This window comes from Mobula birostris, chromosome 15 (assembly GCF_030028105.1).
Source record: "Mobula birostris isolate sMobBir1 chromosome 15, sMobBir1.hap1, whole genome shotgun sequence".
In the NCBI taxonomy this organism is placed as follows: Eukaryota; Metazoa; Chordata; class Chondrichthyes; order Myliobatiformes; family Myliobatidae; genus Mobula; species Mobula birostris.
In genome coordinates this window covers 56416990-56434948 of record NC_092384.1, presented here as the reverse complement: position 1 = coordinate 56434948, position 17959 = coordinate 56416990, and the positions used below count along the sequence as shown (strand labels likewise).

General features: G+C 41.6%; 1 protein-coding gene across 3 annotated transcripts in view; it reads right to left on the bottom strand.

Annotated features, from left to right (window-relative positions):
• Positions 1-561: 561 nt before the first annotated feature.
• LOC140210672 (beta,beta-carotene 15,15'-dioxygenase-like) overlaps positions 562-17959 on the bottom strand; it is a 37579-nt gene continuing 20181 nt past the window's right edge. The window contains exons 6-11 of one of the 3 annotated variants that reach the window (XM_072279848.1): positions 13469-13683; positions 10784-11050; positions 8411-8516; positions 6294-6388; positions 5813-5924; positions 562-1145 (exon numbers count right to left, since the gene is read on the bottom strand). In XM_072279848.1, the coding sequence (XP_072135949.1) occupies positions 976-1145; positions 5813-5924; positions 6294-6388; positions 8411-8516; positions 10784-11050; positions 13469-13683 (965 nt within the window). In that variant the 3' untranslated portion in view covers positions 562-975. Of the gene's footprint in view, positions 1146-5812; positions 6389-8410; positions 8517-10783; positions 11051-13468; positions 13684-17959 lie in introns of those variants that run through there. The other 2 variants (XM_072279849.1, XM_072279847.1) reach the window with 2 other exon arrangements.

Below are 17959 nucleotides of genomic sequence, written 5' to 3'. Positions count from 1 at the left end.
CCAACCTCCGGGCCGTGGACTGATACTGGGCCGCGAAGCATGCAGGGGTGCAGCGGTGCAGCCGGGACGCACCCAGCATATCTTTAAGAAAAAAGCCAAAACAAACAAGCTAATTAATTAGGTGCTGCCCAGAAGCCAGTATTCATTAGAGGAACTGAAGGGGAGAGGGTCAATAACTTTAAATTCTTCGGCGTTAAGGATCGACGTTTCTCTCTCTGAAAAGTGTCAGAGGATCTGCCCTGGGACCAGCACGTAACTGTCATTACAAAGAAAGCACGGCAGCACCTATACTTTATTAGAAGTTTGTGTCGATTCAACATGTCACCTCGATCCTGACAGCTCTGTCTTTTCAGCCTGTCTGGGCTGGCATTTAAATTGACCAAAAAATGGAACAACTAAAGGCTCCAGCGCCCTGGAAAGAGAAGTGAACATCCCGTAGAGCAAGTGAAATCGGCAATCGCCTCTGATCTGGGCCGACATTTACGTGCCTATTTCGGCTTTTTTCTTAAAGATGTGCTGGGTGCACTCCGGCTACCGCTGCACCCCTATATGCTTCGCAGCCCAGTATCGGTCCGCGGCCCGGAGGTTGGGGACCACTGTCTTAAACTATCTTTCTTAGCAAGTATCAATCTAATTAAATAAACTATTTCACTGTCAATCAATTGTTAATCTATTTTGTGTGTTCATATTTGTTTTTTTTTACTCTTTTGCCCAGCTGATAGTGTTTTCATTGTATTTTGGCCACAAAATAACTTGATTGAGGATGAATTAACTAAAACACTTCTCATGACTGCCTCCTACAAAGGACTGAATCTGAAGTTCATCTCTTGTTATTCACAGGAAGTCATTCCAAGCAAGATGCGAGAGCTTTCTGCTCTTTATTTTCTGTCCAATAGTTGATGTTGCTTTAGTCAAAAGGCGGTGAGGGTTCAATGGAACAGGCATTCGCTGTTCTCCTTCACAAACAATATATTTTCAGTTTTGTGTACTTAGCTCTTTTTCAGGAATAAATATGCCATGAAGATCCAGATGTAGATCAGCACTAACAGAAGCACGGCCCACTTCTTTGAAAGTTTTTGCATCAAGCACAAGTAAAAATGAAGATTTCTTGGCATCAGTTGATACAATTGAAGACAACAGAACACCTAAAAATGTATACCAATACAAGCTTAAGGCATGTTTAATAACCTCATAAAAATGCAAAGATGTAGAAGCCATGCAATATTGATGGGGCCTGATGTGCAACCAGACCAAAGTAATCTACTACTATACTACTGCTTAAAGTTGACCCTGAATTTGAATTAACTGCAGTAATTCACTGCGTATTTCAGAAAAGTGATGTAGATTACTTCACACCCAAATACACGTGTATTGTCAATAGGTCAAAATATTAATACATTAATCTAGACTTTTACCAACATGACCAGTTTACTAATTATATATTGGGCAAAAATGAGAAAGTAGCTCAGATTTACCAATTGTTATGTAAACCTAATGATTACTCCTTTTTTTTAAAAAAAGTAGAGCATGTTGAATATTTTGCTGTTTCAAGTTCCACTTTTGTTTCTATATGGACTGCAGGAATCTACACATCTACATACCTCGAGTAAGCCTTAATTCATTGACCTCTATCTATAAATCTTCTCTTATACAGTTTAGAGCATTACAGAACTCCCCAGTTAGTAAAACAGCCAAGGCCTCAGCTTATTAGAGATATTACCTCGGTCCTATCCATCCAATCCTCCCCACAACTGCAAGCAATCAACCAGCTTTCTGACAAAGAGTCTTTAACTTGAAATACCATCTGCTTCTCTTTCCACGTATCTACCAATCTTTGCGCCATGCACTTCACTTTCCCATTAACTGTAACACCATGTTCTGCACTCTGTTTTTCTTTTTGCTATCTCACTGTAATATCTACAGCATGCTGCATCTGGATGGCACACAATTCTTTTACCCACTGTATCACACTCCATGTAACAATTCTAAACCAGTAATATCAAAACCTTAGTGCCTTCATCCAAGTGACTTCAATAAACGGTAAAAAGTTGAGGCCCAGCAATGACTGGTCATGTAGATTTTCTCTTGCTACACCTTGCCAAGCAGAAAAAATATACCATATAAAATATATTGCTATTAGCCAAACTATCTTCAATCACAGCTTATATGTTACCTTACACCAAGAGCTTTTATTTTCCTTTAATGGAACATCTTATTCAATGATTTCTGAATAAGCTCTCCAATAAACTGGTCAAACACAACTTCTCTTTCACAGACCAGGTTGACTTTACCAGATTGCATTGATTTATACTATTACTCCCACCAGAGACTTCTATCTCTTACTTCCACACCAACATCTTGAGCTTCTCAGCCTAAATCATTCCTCATTCATTACAATGACTTAATCCTTTATCAACAGATCTACATCACCACCTTCCTATCTGCTTAACTTTCCAAAGTTTATATGCTCCTGAATATTCAGTTTCTAACCTTGGCAACCATATCTCTTCAACGGCTATCAAATTGTGCACATTTATTTATTTATGAACTGTTAACTCACCTTGTTTGAATCCTGTGTGCATTCCAGTAAAGAGCCTTTAATTTTGTTTTATCATATTTCCTTATTCTGGTACTATTTGCTGGTGCATTTAAGCATGTACATCGCCCATTCCTGATAAACTCTGGTTATCATGTTAGTATTTTGTGCAACTCTTTTTTTTTTCCTCTTTGCCTCTCTTCTATTTCCAGATTAGCTTTCTTTTATTCTGAGATTACCTAGAGGTTCCTCTACACCTCCCCCTCCCTGCTGTTCGACCTTGTCTCTGTTGAAGTACAATCCATCTGCCTTGTAGAGATCCAACTTCCCCCTAAAGATCCTGATGCCTCAGGAATCTCCAATCATAAATTCAGATTCTCCCTCTTCCTATTTCTGCACTTACTGCTGGTAATATGAAGATTAATAACTTTGAGGTCTTGCTTTTTAACCTCATTCCTGGCTCCATAAACTCTCTGCTTGCAAGACTTTATCCCCCTTCCTACTAATGTTGCTGGTAACAATATGGACCATGATGGCTTTTGTATCCTCCTCTTTCATGATTCTCTATGTCTTTCTGTGACAGCCTTGACCATGGACCATGGACCATGCAACATACCATTCTTTAGTTATCACTACAACCACAGAAACTGTTGTTTGGGCCCTTAATGGCTGTAGTACAGTGCTGTGCAAAAGTCTCAGGCACTATATAATAGGCACTACATATACAGTCGGCCCTCTTTATCTGCGAGGGATTGGTTCCGGGACTCCTCGTGGATACCAAAAAACGCGGATGCTCAAGTCCCTTATTCAACCTGTCTAAATGCAGTGGACCTTAGGATCCAGTGGAACCCTGGACCTTATTTAACCTGTCTCAGTGCGGTGGATATTAGGAGCCAGTGGCGGAGCTCTGAATCTGCAATGTTTCTGTTCACGAAAATAATCACGATTGCGATTTAAAATAAAGTGGAAATACTAAAGCGATTGGAAAGAGGTGAAATGTCATCGGTCATTGGAAAAGTGTTAGGCTACAGCTCGTCAACAATTGGAACAATTTTAAAGGATAAAGTGAGAAAGGCCCTGCCCTGATGAAAGCTACAATTATTACTAAGCAACACAGTGGTTTAATTGTTGGGTATTGGGGTTTTGGGTTTTTGATCCCTCGCATCAACCCGGCAGGGATGGAGAGCGCGCTCGGGAGCGATCTGTCACTGGATCGAACTTGGGAAATTCCATTCCTGAGCCCGGCACTGAAACATATGTTTCTTAAGTATTTTATATGCATCGAAAGGTAAAATATATACTATATACTAAGACAAACATTTGACTAACTGACACCAAATAATACTGGATGTACCTGTTCCGACTTACTTAGTAAGAGAACTTCCGTTTTTTTTTATCCCGATCCACGATAACCTACGCACATCCTCCCGTATACTTTAAATCATCTCTAGATTACTTATAATAGCTAATACAATGTAAATGCTATGTAAAATAGTTGTTATACTGAATTGTTTAGGGAATAATGACAATTCGCGCATGCGGAACTCGCAGATAAGGAGGGCCAACTGTCTCTATTGTGGATTGAGAATAGGAAGGGGTCAGGGAGAGAGGAATCAAGGTTGGAAAAAGGGAAAGTCAGAGGGGAGGAAGCGGGAAGTACCAAACAGACATTCTGTAATGATCAGTAAACCAGATGTTTGGTATCAAATGGCCTTGCCTGGTGTCTCATGGCTGGTGTATCTGTCTACACCTTTCCTGGAGCACTCCACCCTCGCCATCCCCAACATCTTTTGCTCCTGCCAGATTTACAAACTTATATATAAAACTAATGTCAATATATATACATTACTTTGCATTGGATGTGACATATATATATATATATATATATATAAGAATTTTAGATTGTACTCTAAGTGGCTAGTAAGGGGTCGAGTCTTGGAGTAACACTTGAGGGTAGGTTAGGGAGAAGTTGGAATATTTTGTCAAAGGGATGAGAGTGTTGGGAATTGGCTGCATATTGGGGAGGGGGCAGCAGACTGGGGTTACAGGGGGGAGTTTGTAACTATTTTGGTTGCCTGCAGGTCTCTTGATTTGGTGCTCTTCCAAGAGTGCACAAAAAGCAATAATAACCAGCCCCAGAACCATCTGTCACAAGAAGATCTCAGGACAGGAAGGGCCTGACTGAGCTTCCTGGTAAACATGATTTGTCAGGGAAGCAATTACAAATGGGACTTACTCCAGCGTTACAACATTTTCTATGGATTCCGGCTATAACTAAATGTTCCTTTAACTATCTTTCGGAGGGGGGAGGGGGGGCTTCAGTTCCCCACATTGCTCAGATAATCAGGTGAAACAATGAGAAATGAAAGTCCACCATACCCTATTAGAAAATATCAAATTAATAACATCAGCCACCCAACTGAATTTATGGAATGAGACCTTTGCATTGGATGTGAGACTGGAGGTCCACCCACGTCTCCAGCAATGACCATCTTGGAGCTCAGAAACATTTTCATGTTAGAGCCTGCTTAAGTGTGATTTTTGTTGTGCGATTCGGGTGATTTTTTTTTAGGCTGGGGTGCAACTGCATATAAGTAGGTAAGGCCTATTGGGATGGTGGTGGGGACCAAGAGTAGAGGCTGGAAATAGTCCAGAAGAATTGTGTGGCTCAAAAAAACCTCTAGAACCAATTTTGAGAGAGTAGATGGTTGGATGTCTTAATGCCAGAGAACACATTACCTATTTCTTTGTGAAAGTTGCCCTGAGCCTCCACAGCAGGTACAACAACACACAGTATGTGAGTGTTTCAGCAAGTTCCTATCTGTTTCTGCTTCTAAGCTTACTTTTAAAATTAGTGATAACTGATTTTGAAAGTGCAAATCCCCAGCATGTTTTAGAAGTTGCTGTCCAAGTTTTCAAGTGAAGGATGGGTGCCTCACTGTTGAAAGTCACTTATGATGGGCAGTACCATTTTAAATGTTCTGTCTGACAAAGAAATATCCCAGTATCTGTTTAAAATGTAATTTTCAATTCTAATTTTTGACCTCTGGACTTTTTACTCTGCTTTTTTCAAGTAAGATTCAGGTATAGTGTTTATTATTTCGAAAATGCAGCTGTATTCAATCTCCTCTATTTTGCCTACTTTTACATAGTTGTGATTGTGATTGTTGTTTTCTGAATTCTATGCTAAGCACACCTTTTATTTTCCTCTCTGACCCTGGCCCTCACCCCATGTACTTGTTTTGACGGTTCCCATTTTGAGTAAGGACCACTTACCGTCATCTTCCTCTTTAGCATCTGGAGCTTGGACAAACACTGGCTCTGCAGGCCAGCAATCTGCTTCCTCCCACTCCAGAAAATTCCCGGTCTGAATGTCACATTTAATTACCTTGGAAAGAGATGAGTTTTAGTCAGTACGCAGTGGAATTACAAGGAGGGTCCATTTCCATTCATAAAGCATTGCTGCAAAAATAAAACTGCAGTAACACTGGAAAGAAAACTCAGGCCCCAACTCCAGCCGACACAGGAGGAATCTCCTGGACAAACTCTGCAGCAGTACACATACTGCATACCATCTGATAGCTGAAACAGACATACAGAATGCTGAGTTCTTCCACCATGTTGTATGTGCTACTCTGGATTTCCAGCATTTGCAGAATCTCTTGTTACAGAATGAGAGTTTGATCCCAAAGGGAAAGCAAACACCCATGAAATGCAGCTCTACAAAAAAAAACATAATATAAATGTGAACACCTACCTTTGTTGGAATTGGCTTCCATTGAACTCTGGATGCATAAATGTACCTGTACTTCTTACCATTGTAATTGTAGTTTATTCGCGGAAGCTCTACACCTGGAGAAACAAAGTTGTGTGAAGTGCATTCATTTGCATTATTATATATCTATTTAGAACACTACAGCACAGAATCACGCCCTTTGGCCCATCTGGTCGATTCCAAACTATAGTCCCTTCGACCTGCCCCTCAACCACAGCCCTGCAGACCACCCTTCCACCCCCATCCATGTACCTATCCAAGTTTCTCCTAAACGTTGAGATCGAATATTGTCTATCGTCTATTGAATCCACATCCATTTCCACTGGCAGCTCATTCCACACTCTCACCACCTTCTGTGTGAAGAAGTTTCCCTAACATTCCCCTTAAACATTTTACCCTTCACCTTTAACCCATGACCTCTAGTACTAGTATCACTGAACCTTTAGATCCAAATTTTCTGAACAAATTTAACACAACAGTAATTTTGAAATTATATCCGAACTACCATCTTCATTTCATGTTTAACATGAGAATTTATCTTTTTATGGATATTTACATTTATAAGAGGGATAACAGATTTATGTCATCTTTGCTGCAGCATACCTTTAGTTAAATACCTACCTATTTTCTATCAGTGTACCTTTCCTTAGAGCCCTCCATCCCTTCAACTTAGGTTAGCTAATATCAAAAATGCCCTTGGGCCTGAGCTGAGCATAAACTTACAATGTCTTCTCACACCTCAAACTTCCCAAGTCCTTGACAGACAGCAAATAATAGCCATGTTCGTGAGCAGGGGTTCCAACCTGGGGTCGATGGACCCCTTGCTTAATGGTATTGGCCCATGGCATAAAAAAAAGTTGGGAAGCCCTGCTCGAGAGTCTACTGCACTTGCATGACCATTTTAAACCAAACTACACTAGTTAATCTACAGAGCAGCACAGTGGTGCAACTAATAGAGTTGCTCGTTTATAGTTCCTGCAAACCAGGTTAAAAACTGACATCCATCGCTGCCACTGTGGAGTTTGCATGTGACTACGTAGGTTTCCTCCAGCATCTCTGACCTTCTCTCAAATCCCAAAGATATACAAGTTGGTAGGTACTCTGGATTTGTTTTGGACAGGAGGATGCATTTATGAACCAATATTCACTAAGAATGGTGCCCTTCCACATTCCTCACGAGGCCCTACTTTACCCTGCCTCAGAGTCTTCTGCTGCCTGTACTGTTGTGACTGCCATATTAAACTACTCAACTTGTCCCTATGTTCTGTCCTCACAAACTTAAGGTTCATGTGTAGTTCAATGACAATGCCCAAAATGGAACTCTCTCATTGATCAGACCTGTGCTCACTGACTTTCACTGGCTGGTATTAATTTCATCCTTTCAGCTTTCTCCAATCCTCTAAACTCCTGTAGTCCCACAATCTTCAAAGATAGTTCCTGTCTGTCCAGTGCCAGCCCCATGTGCATTGCCAGATTTAATTGCTCCACCATTTGAGCTGCCAAGGCTCTTGCTCTTGAATTCAGCCTCCTGGCCTGAAACAGCGACTGTTTATTTTCCTCCAGAGTTGCTGCCTGACATAGTGAGTTCCTCCAGCATTTTGTGTGTGTTTCTCAAGATTTCCAGCAATTGAATAATCCCTTGAGTTTAAGTCTTTGTTTTTCTAACTCCCTATCTTCTTTTAAAGAAACCCTCTGTGACCAAGCTTTTCAGCACTTGTACTAATATTTCATGTGGTTCACACTATTGTGTGTGGGCATGTGGTTAAGGCATTAGACTAGCGACCTGAAGGTCGTGAGTTCAAGCCCCAGCTGAGGCAACGTGTTGTGTCCTTGAGCAAGGCACCTAATCACACATGGCTCTGCGATGACACTGGTGCCAAGCTGTATGGGTCCTAATGCCCTTCCCTTGGACAACACTGGTGTCGTGGAGAGGGGAGACTTGCAGCATGGGCAACTACTGGTCTTCCATACAAACTTGCCCAGGCCTGCGCCCTGGAGAGTGAAGACTTTCCTGGCGCAGATCCATGGTCTCACAAGACTAAAGGGTGCCTTTACACTATTGTCAAATATGCAACCTTCTTATACTATTGTATTATTACCTTCAAATAAAATTTCAGGTGTGCAGTACACTTGTCCATCTTGCTCCTTCAATGCCTGTGCTGTGGTGCCATGAAGTCTGACAGTGTTTGTGCCGGTCTCGGTGTTCTAATAAAACAATAAGCAATTACAGCAGGTAAACTGTACGTCTTCTCTCCACAGATACCCAGGTCTATGGTGTAGCAGTTCATCCTACAATACTATTCCACACAATAGTCTAACAAGCAACATCAACAAGCTTACTTAATGTCTGTAAATGGACAATTTCCAAGATTGGATCACAGGACTTCAGTCACAGACCTTCTCGTTATGACAGGATTGTCAGTCTAGTCTTCTTACACTAATATTGCCGAAACTGACCAACTCCAAGGAAGATGAATTTGCACGTGGAGCAGCACCATCTCCTCTTAACCATTTATTTCTGTGATCTGGACCATGTTATCAATAAAATCTCGGGGTAGCATTTATGTAACTTCAAGATTTTTGTTTCATGTAAGGTGGTTTTGTAATGCTTCTCCACAATTTTGCAAAATAAAGATTAATATAATTATTGACAGTATCTGTGGAAAAGGAGATTTCACTTCCATTTTCAGAATTCTGCAGCTTTCAAATGAAACCTTGCAGATATTTACTTAGTATTTTGTATATCTATGCATATGTTTTCAATTAGATAATAATTATGCACAGAATTAAGTTACAAGAATGCATCACACAAAATATCTCCTGCCTTATCCCTGTTTACTCCTGGTAAACCCCAAATCAGTACTGTAATGTAAATGTCCACCCTGCCAGATATTCTTTGCCAACTTAGGGGAATTACTTGTTAAGCATTCTGGGCAGATGCAATTCCAATTCTTAAGTATATAAATAATAACTACTTTGCTTCTGAAAAAGGATTTATTTGAGAAAAGTGCGCTATAAGCCTAGGGGGTATGATTCTTCATTGTCCCTGTTGGGCTGTTGGAGTTTCTTTAACTTTCCATTTCACTGAACTATACTCCATTGAAATCTTGAACAGATACTGAGAAGTTTTATTGATTCACCACCTTAGGGCGTCACTGACAAGATCAGCACTTATTGCTCATCTTTAATTGCCACTCGAGAAGGTCATTGTGACAAATAAGTGGCTTGCCAGTCCATTTGAGAAGGCATTTTAAGAGTCAACTACATCTGGGTGAGTCTACGATCACATGCAGGCCAAACCAAAGAAGGATGGTAGATTTTCTCTCCAAAAAGACAACAATGAAACTAATTTTTTTATGATAATCCACTGATTTCTGTGGTTATCACAGCCAAAACTACTGGCAGTTGTTGCAAACTGGAGCGGCACAGTACAGGTGACCCGGGTTCAATTCCTGTCACTGCCTGAAAGGAGTTTGTGCGTTCTCCCCATCACTGCATGGGTTTCCTCCAGGTGCTCTGGTTTCATCTCACAGTCCAAAGAACGACTGGATGGTAGATTAATAATATCACCTCCCTGAACAAAAAGCCACAACAGCGCCTCCACTTCCTAAGAAAATTGAGGCAAGCAAAGCTCCCACTCCCCACCTTAACTGTGTTTTACAGGAGCACCACCAAGAGCATCTTGACAAGTGGTATCCCCATCTGGTATGGGAACAGTTGAGTATTGGACCTGAAGTCCCTACAAAGGACTGTGAGAACACCTGAGAGGATTATAGGGGTCTCCCTACCATCCTTCAGGGACATCTATCAGGAGTGTTGCCTTTGTAGGGCCCTTGGTATCATTAAGGATCACACCCATCCATCCGGCATCTTCTTTGATTTTCTATCATCAGGTGGGAGGCCACGATGCTTCAAAGCAAGAACGGTCAGGATGAGAAATAGTTTCTTCCCCCAGGCCATTAGGCTTCTGAACTCCCTGCCACATCGTATTCCAAGTGTCCCTGGTTAATCTGTTCCCTGCCTTACAATATTTAATATTAATGCACTTTAGTTTGTTATTTATGTGTGATTCATCTGTAGATTTTATCCTTACCTTCATAAGTAGTCATGTGTTATGCGTTTTACACCCTGGTTCGAAGAAACTTCGTCTCGTTTCTATATACATTAGATACATGTATGTAGTTAAATGACAATAAACCTCACTTGCCACTTGTCTATTCCGCACTGTATCTCAGTAAGTAAATAAGTTGCAAGGTTGTCAACTCAATTCAAATCCCTCGGCTGCCTTTGGAGGGATTTGAACTCAGACGCCCAGATCGTTAGTCCAAGCTTTCTAGAGAAACAAGTTAACTGCTATGTAACCCACCAGAAGAAACACAATCTTTAATTATGTGATTGAAATCCATGTATTTCAAATAGACAGACATTCTCTACCGTGATGTATTATTGCAGAAATATAGATGAAACTTAACCTTGTCAATATCCAAGGGAATTACAAATCTTCTGCACTGTGGAAGTTTGAAGCTTTTGCCTTTCTCTTGAAATTCATTATCACTCAACTTCATGTTTGCTAAGTAGAACATTTCATACAAACTGTTGTCTTCATATGCAATGATGTCAATAAGCACGTGGTTGTTCTCTTCATATGCATTGACATGATGATAGACCACCAGTGCATCGGTGTAGAACTTCATGGGCACAGCCTTCTTTGTTTTTCTGTCTATGATATGAATATAGGTCTGAAAATCATAAATGGATATTGAAATGAACTTAACAACTAGAAAACTTCCCACGGTTGACAAATAATGTCAAAAATTCATTAGGTTTCCAATTTGGGGCCGGCTGGTGGCGCAACGACATCGGCGCCGGACCCGGGAGCGGAGGTTCCCGGGTTCGAAACTCATCGGGTCCACTCCCGAGTACGCTTTCCATCCGTGCCGGGTTGAGTGTCGAGATCGCAACTTGACCTCATAAAATAAAGGGAAAATACTGCAAAAATGTCTGTGCGAGGAGTGGCACACCACACAGTCTCTCTCTCTCGCTCTGCGCCTTGTAAGAAGCCATGAAAAATCCATCATCACGGACGCATGCTCAGACACGCAGACGCACACGCACTGACTCACACGCACGCAGGCACATGCCAAAAGAAAAGGTTTCCAATTTGAACCATATTAAAACTTAAGCTACAAGTCTAGAGCAACATAATTGATTGTCAGTAAAAAAAAAATGGATGGCACTACAAACAACAGGAATTCTGCAGATGCTGGAAATTCAAGCAACACACATCAAACTTGCTGGTGAACGCAGCAGGCCAGGCAGCATCTCTAGGAAGAGGTACAGTCGATGTTTCAGGCCGAGACCCTTCGTCAGGACTAAGGGTCTCGGCCTGAAACGTTGACTGTACCTCTTCCTAGAGATGCTGCCTGGCTTGCTGCGTTCACCAGCAACTTTGATGTGTGTTGGATGGCACTACAATATGGCCAAAATTGTCTGGTTTGATACATGGTAAAAAGCTCCTATTTTAAAGGGATTATTTCATGGATGTCTATCAAGCTGATCCTGGTATGCACTGAGTTAAAATTAAAAGTTAGCGAAGTAAGTGGCTACCAAGGTGGAGCCAGCTGCAAGGGCCCACAGAGGGGCTCAGATCTGAAGCATAGCCCAGACATCCAGACCACAGTACTTTTTATTTTTGTTATTAATTACCTCTCTCAAAAGGAAGTTATCAAAGGAATGTGCAGCTGCTTTTGAGGCTTGTAGCACACACACCTGCCACTGAGTCATTACCCATTGGCCAGCAAGGAGTAACTCAAATTACCCCTCGTGGTTGCACAGTAGCATGGTGCCTAGCAGCGACCCGGGTTCAATTCCCGCTGCTGCCTGTAAGGAGTTTGCACGTTCTCCCTGTGAGAACGTGGGTTTCCTCCGGGTGCTCTGGTTTTCTCCCACTGTCCAAAGATGTACCAGTTGGTAGACTAATTGGACATTGGAAACTTGTCCAGTGATTAAGCTTGGGGGATTGCTGGGTCAAGGGCTGGACGGGCTTATTCCACACTGTATGCCAATAATACATCTGTAAATACTTTCTTCACTCAAACAATTACACCAAAATTTGCACCAATATCAATGTGTTTAATTAGCACCTTTGCCTCTGAAGCCAAGGGTTAAGGGTTCAAGTCCCACCCTAGATACCGGATCATGATTAATAACAATACTGAGGAATTGCTATGGTTGGAGAAGATATTTTTCCAATCAAATGTTTAAACTACTGCCTTTTCTGCTCTCCCAACTGGAATTAAAAGATAGCCCAACAATAATTGAAAAAAATGCTGTGTTCTCCCCGAAGTTCTAACCAACATTCATCCTTTGGTCACAAAAAAACAAAGCAGGGATCAACAATATTGCTGTGTATCGGAGTAACAAACAAAATATTGGAGGAAGTTAATGGGTCAGGCAGCGTCTGAAGAGGGAAGTGAGTAGTCAACATTTTGGGTCAAGGCACTTCGGGTGGCTTAATAACACAGCGGCCAGCGTAACACTGATACTGTGCTGGCAACACAGGTGCAATCCTGCTGCTGCCTGCAAGGAATTTGTACCTTCCTCCCGTGACTGTGTGGGCTTCCTCCGGGTGCTCCAGTTTCCGCCCACGTAGCAAGGACATGCAGGCTGGTAGGTTACTGGATCAGACAGGTGTAATTGGGCAGCAACGGATAATTGAGATCAAAGAGCCCGTTACCATGCTGTATCTCTAAATAAATATGGATGAGCAGTGGCAACCTGTCATAACTCCTACAGTGACTGCATTGAAGAGGAACATGCTTACTTATAAAATACTTTGACACGTCCTTTCTTTGTGAATGATGCTACAAAATTATTTAATACCACCTCTTTTTCATTTATCTCTTCACTATGTAATGTCCACTGAGGCATTTCTAACCTAGATACATGTGCCATAGTATGTATTAGATTAAAGTCAATTTAAGAACCTTAAGTCTCACTGCTTGTCTGGGGGAAAGGACTCTGCTGTGTTAGTGGTGATCCTTATGTAAAAATTCAACATGCAAACACAAACACAATGCAGAATGTATCCATGTTTGAAATCTGTAACTTAACCACTATGCTACCAGACATGATAAAGGACACAGCGACAATCCTACCTTCTCCTTTGGGTGCCAACCCAGGCAGCTGGCCCAGTTTATTCCTCTGAAGTAGGCTGAAGCCAATTTGAGTATATCCAGTTTAAATGGCTGCTCTAAGAAGATGATGTAGTTTTCAGTCATACCAAAGCTGTGGTAGTAACTGGGGCTGAGAAGTGAGCGACAAGGGATGGAGCAGAATATTTCACAGTTTTTAAAGCACGCATTCTTGTCATCTGTGTGATTCAAGAGGAATGAAACACCAGTTACACAATTGCTGTCTTTAAAAAAAGCTAGTATTGCACTTTCAAGTTATATAAATATATGTAGAAAATATCCAAGGTACAAATTACTTCTTAAGTGTTAGTAGCTTTATTTCTCTTGTTCAAATGCTATAATGTTGGAGCTGGGCAGATTTTGTGGTGGTTATTGAAGAGCTCAGTCAGTTTGGTTCATGACAAGAAGACCCCAGAAATCTGGAATTCCTCAGGTTTGACATGTTATTACAGGTATTTCATTTAGATTCCTTAGGTTGGTGGTGTGGATTAGGGTGTGTGTGTGTGTGTGTGTGTGTGTGTGTGTGTGTGTGTGTGTGTGTGTGTGTGTGTGTGTGTGTGTGTGTGTGTGTGTGTGTGTTTGTGTGTGCGTGTCTGTAATAGTCCACTAGCCTCTTGACCAGCTGCCATAAATCACCAACAAGGCTTGCAGGGACAGAGCCCATAGAAAGAAAATTTTACAAAGGATAGGATTCTATACAGTGTTTAAGTTCAGGCTGTATTGGCTAACTATCAAAACTGATAAAAGAGAGCAAAAAGATGGGCTGAAAAACATCAGCAAGTTTATACTTTTATAACGTATTTACTGTTTCCTTGCTGAAATACTAGTAAGGCACCAATATTAAGCTCCATGTTTGCTCATATTGTTGTTTCCTACTTCTGCTGAAGATTTTAGCTTGTAGGGTAATGTAATTGGGGGAAAATACATATAATTCACAACTACCAACATTGAGTTGGGGTTTTGCTTTAAGAGGATGGTCTGATGTGATGATGTTATTACGTGGAAGGTTTTTTAGTGCACTTTTGTTGTGTAGGTTTTTAAGTTTAATTAAATGTACTATGGGGTTTGTTAAACATAAAACGCCTCACTTTGTTTTATTTGTGGAAACCTACATTGGTGACCCCAATGCTCTAGGATGATTCCGGAGCTATTGACCATGTTGGCCAAGGCAGTTGCTTTGAATCTGCTGGAGTTTTGGGAGCAAAATACCATTGTTCAGTTTGTACAAGCTTAGGCCCAGTTCGCTTTGCGAGAAATCTCTGCAAACAACACCAAATTCTACTATGTGGTAGCGTCGCTTAGAAATCCCACAGCAGTGAGAGTGGTGAGTCTGCTTGAACACAAACCTGAATACGATAAATATAGATCACTAAAAAACTCTTACAAACTTTTGGACTATCAAGAGTCTGAACGTCCCAAAACAGTTGCACACCTTACCTAGTGTCAGCAATGATAATGGAGCACATGCTGTCTCTCCTGGGAAACCACCATCCTGGTTTTATTTTAAAATAACTTTTATGCAGCAAATACCTGAGCAAGTTCATATAGTGCTTGCTAATGCACCTCTGATGCACTATAGGGAGCTTGCTAAGATAGCTGATAGTCTACGCCAGCCTGTCTCAACCATTTTGCCCTGGAAGAACCATTGAAATAATTTTCAGGTCTCATAAAAATTATTATACCTATAGCTCATGGTATGTTAGCATGATCAGTGAGTTGTAGGTATAATAATCCAAAAATAATTGTCAATACTCTTTTTAAGTAGAGAATGAATTTTTAGCTTAACTTTCTTGAAATTAATTTCTTTCTTTTCTTATTTTCCTTTCATAAATTTTAAGAACTCATCAGGTAAACATAATAAATTTCTCTTTTCTGGGTTGAACTTGAGATAAGCACACATGGATTTCACCTTCAACTGAAATGAAACGATTTCTATCCTTGCTCTTGATGCTTGTTAAGCAAGAAAAAGCTTGCCCACACATGTAAGAAGTTGAAAACTGCAGCAAAATGTTTATTGCTTTCCTATGAATGGCAGGATACTCTTCTTTCACAGAAATCCAGAACTTGTCCAGGGGCAGGTCAGTAAATCTCATCTTGAGTGCACAATCAGAGCACAGCTCACAAAGTTCTTCCTCTTCTCTCAAAGTCAAGTTCTCAGGCTGAGCAGAAGATTCAGAGAAAGGGTCCCTCACCCAGTCATACACTTGTGTTGTAAGGGATGAAAAATACTATTCAATTTCGTTCTACACTTCTTTCAGGTAGTTTTCAAAGAGACTTGATAGTTTCTGATATTCTTCCTCTCTTTCAAACCCAAATAGCCTGGAAACATTTTGGGATTTCCTTTTCCAAATTTTATTTAATAAAGATTCAATTTTCTTTAAAATCCAAGAATCTTGTCATTTGAAGTCAAAACATTTTCTCCAGGGGCCTTACAGAGGTTTGTTCAACTGGTTCATATGATGTAAAATATCTGTTAAGTAAGCTAGCTTCTGCAGCCATTCTTCATCTTCAAAGCACTCAGCAAAATTTGGTCTGCTATTTTCTTGAAAGTGCTCCTGCAATTCACCTTTCAGCTCAAACACCCTGTTGAGAACTCGTCCTCTGCTAAGTCACCGGATTTCTGTATGTAGCAGGAGATTGGTGTGCTCTTTATCCAGGTTTTCGCATCGTTTTTAAAATTCTCAAGTGAACTGGTCCTAAAGCTACTAAACAACTTGCTTCCTGAACCCTTTTATTGACAATGACTTTATTTCCAAAAGCTTTAATGTTTGTTTTGAGATTCCAATATTTATTTAAAATAATCAGCACTTCTATGTGTCATAGGGATGTGATCTGTAGTTAAGAGTCTTTTCAATTTTGCTGGAGCCATTGCTACATTTGTAAGTTTTTTGCCACAGATTAGGCACAATGGAATAGGACAACTTGGAACACCAGTCCATGTAAAACCCATTGATAAGTAGCTTTCATTGTAAAGGCAGACTTTTTTGTGTCAGCTGTTGCACTAGTTGAGTGCACGATCAGTACGCAGTGAAATGACTCAGAAGACTGTAATTCTTCATCATTAACCTTGTCTGTAGGCCTTGGCCTAAAATCCTCCTCTTCCACCTCACACCTCCTCTTCAAAAATTGCCACATTGGATGTCTTTAGAATGAAAACTTCCCTCCAATTTGCTACTACACCAGTAGCTTGTTAGCTCGCATAAGTCAGCCAGCGACATGTAAGGGGAAGTTGGGGGAGGTAATTCAAGAGGGAGAAGCTAACATCACAGGCCAAGTTGGCCCAGCCCATTCAATGCTCAGAAAACACACTTCACGCTCCTTATCGGCCTACCGTCCTCCCCCCTGCGCTACACAGAGCTCACCAATTATCAATGGCCTCCCCCGTCTCGCATCAAAAACTGAGAATGGACTCAACCAAATAAACATGGTCTACCTGCGAACCGCCATACTGGGCTGAGATTGCTATTGGGGCTGGTCGGTCACTGCCCACCATAGCGAGCACTAGCATCGCGCATTATGCCAAGTTAAAAAAACATGCTTATTTTTGTTTTAATCATGATCTCTTGCGGAACCCTTAGTGTCTTCTCACAGAACTCTAGGATTTCACAGCTCGCAATTGCGAAACAGGCAATGCCAGGCTTCGGTAGGAACGCGAGGAAGTGCCAACGGCCTTGCAGCTTCGACAGTCCCAGCGCATCGGGATATCAGAGGTCTGTGAACCGTGGGTTCCAGCTGCCAGGGTCATCTGCTGTTCATTACGGACACCCCTTTGGGACAATGTTTCCTGCGAGATACAGGTGCTCAAGTGAGTGTGCTGCCAGCATCGCCTATTGATGAGAAGGCAAAGAGTGGCGAAACCTCGCTGGAGGCCGCCAACAGCAGCAAGATCCAGACTTACGGGACACGACAGGTGATGCTCTGCTTCAGTAGGCGATGTTACACATGGGACTTCGTCCTGGATAAAATGGCTAGACCTCTGCTTGGTGAGATTTCCTGTGAGTCCACGGACTGTCAGTTGATCTTAAGAACTGCTGGCTTGTGGATGTCAAGGACCTTGGCTCGTTACCTTGTTCCCCCAGTAAGTTCCCCACAATGACTCTGTTAAGTGCATGCACCACCGCATGTGAGTTTATTCAACTGCTGGGCGAATACTTAGACCTCACCAAGCCCACATTCTCCACTACAGTCACAAACATAGGGTCAAGCACCACATTTCCACAAATGGGCTGCCAGTCCATGTCCAAGTGCTTAGACTAGACCCAGAAAAGCTGGCAACTGCGAAGGCTGAGTCTACCATTATGGTACGACTTGGCATTGTACACCAGTCGAACAGCCCCATCGTGCCCACAAACTGGAGACGGGCTGTCTTCAACTCTATACATGGCCTCTTGCATCCGGGCCGGAAGGCCTCAGAGAAACTGGTTGCACTAAAGTTTGTCTGACACAGCCTCAGAA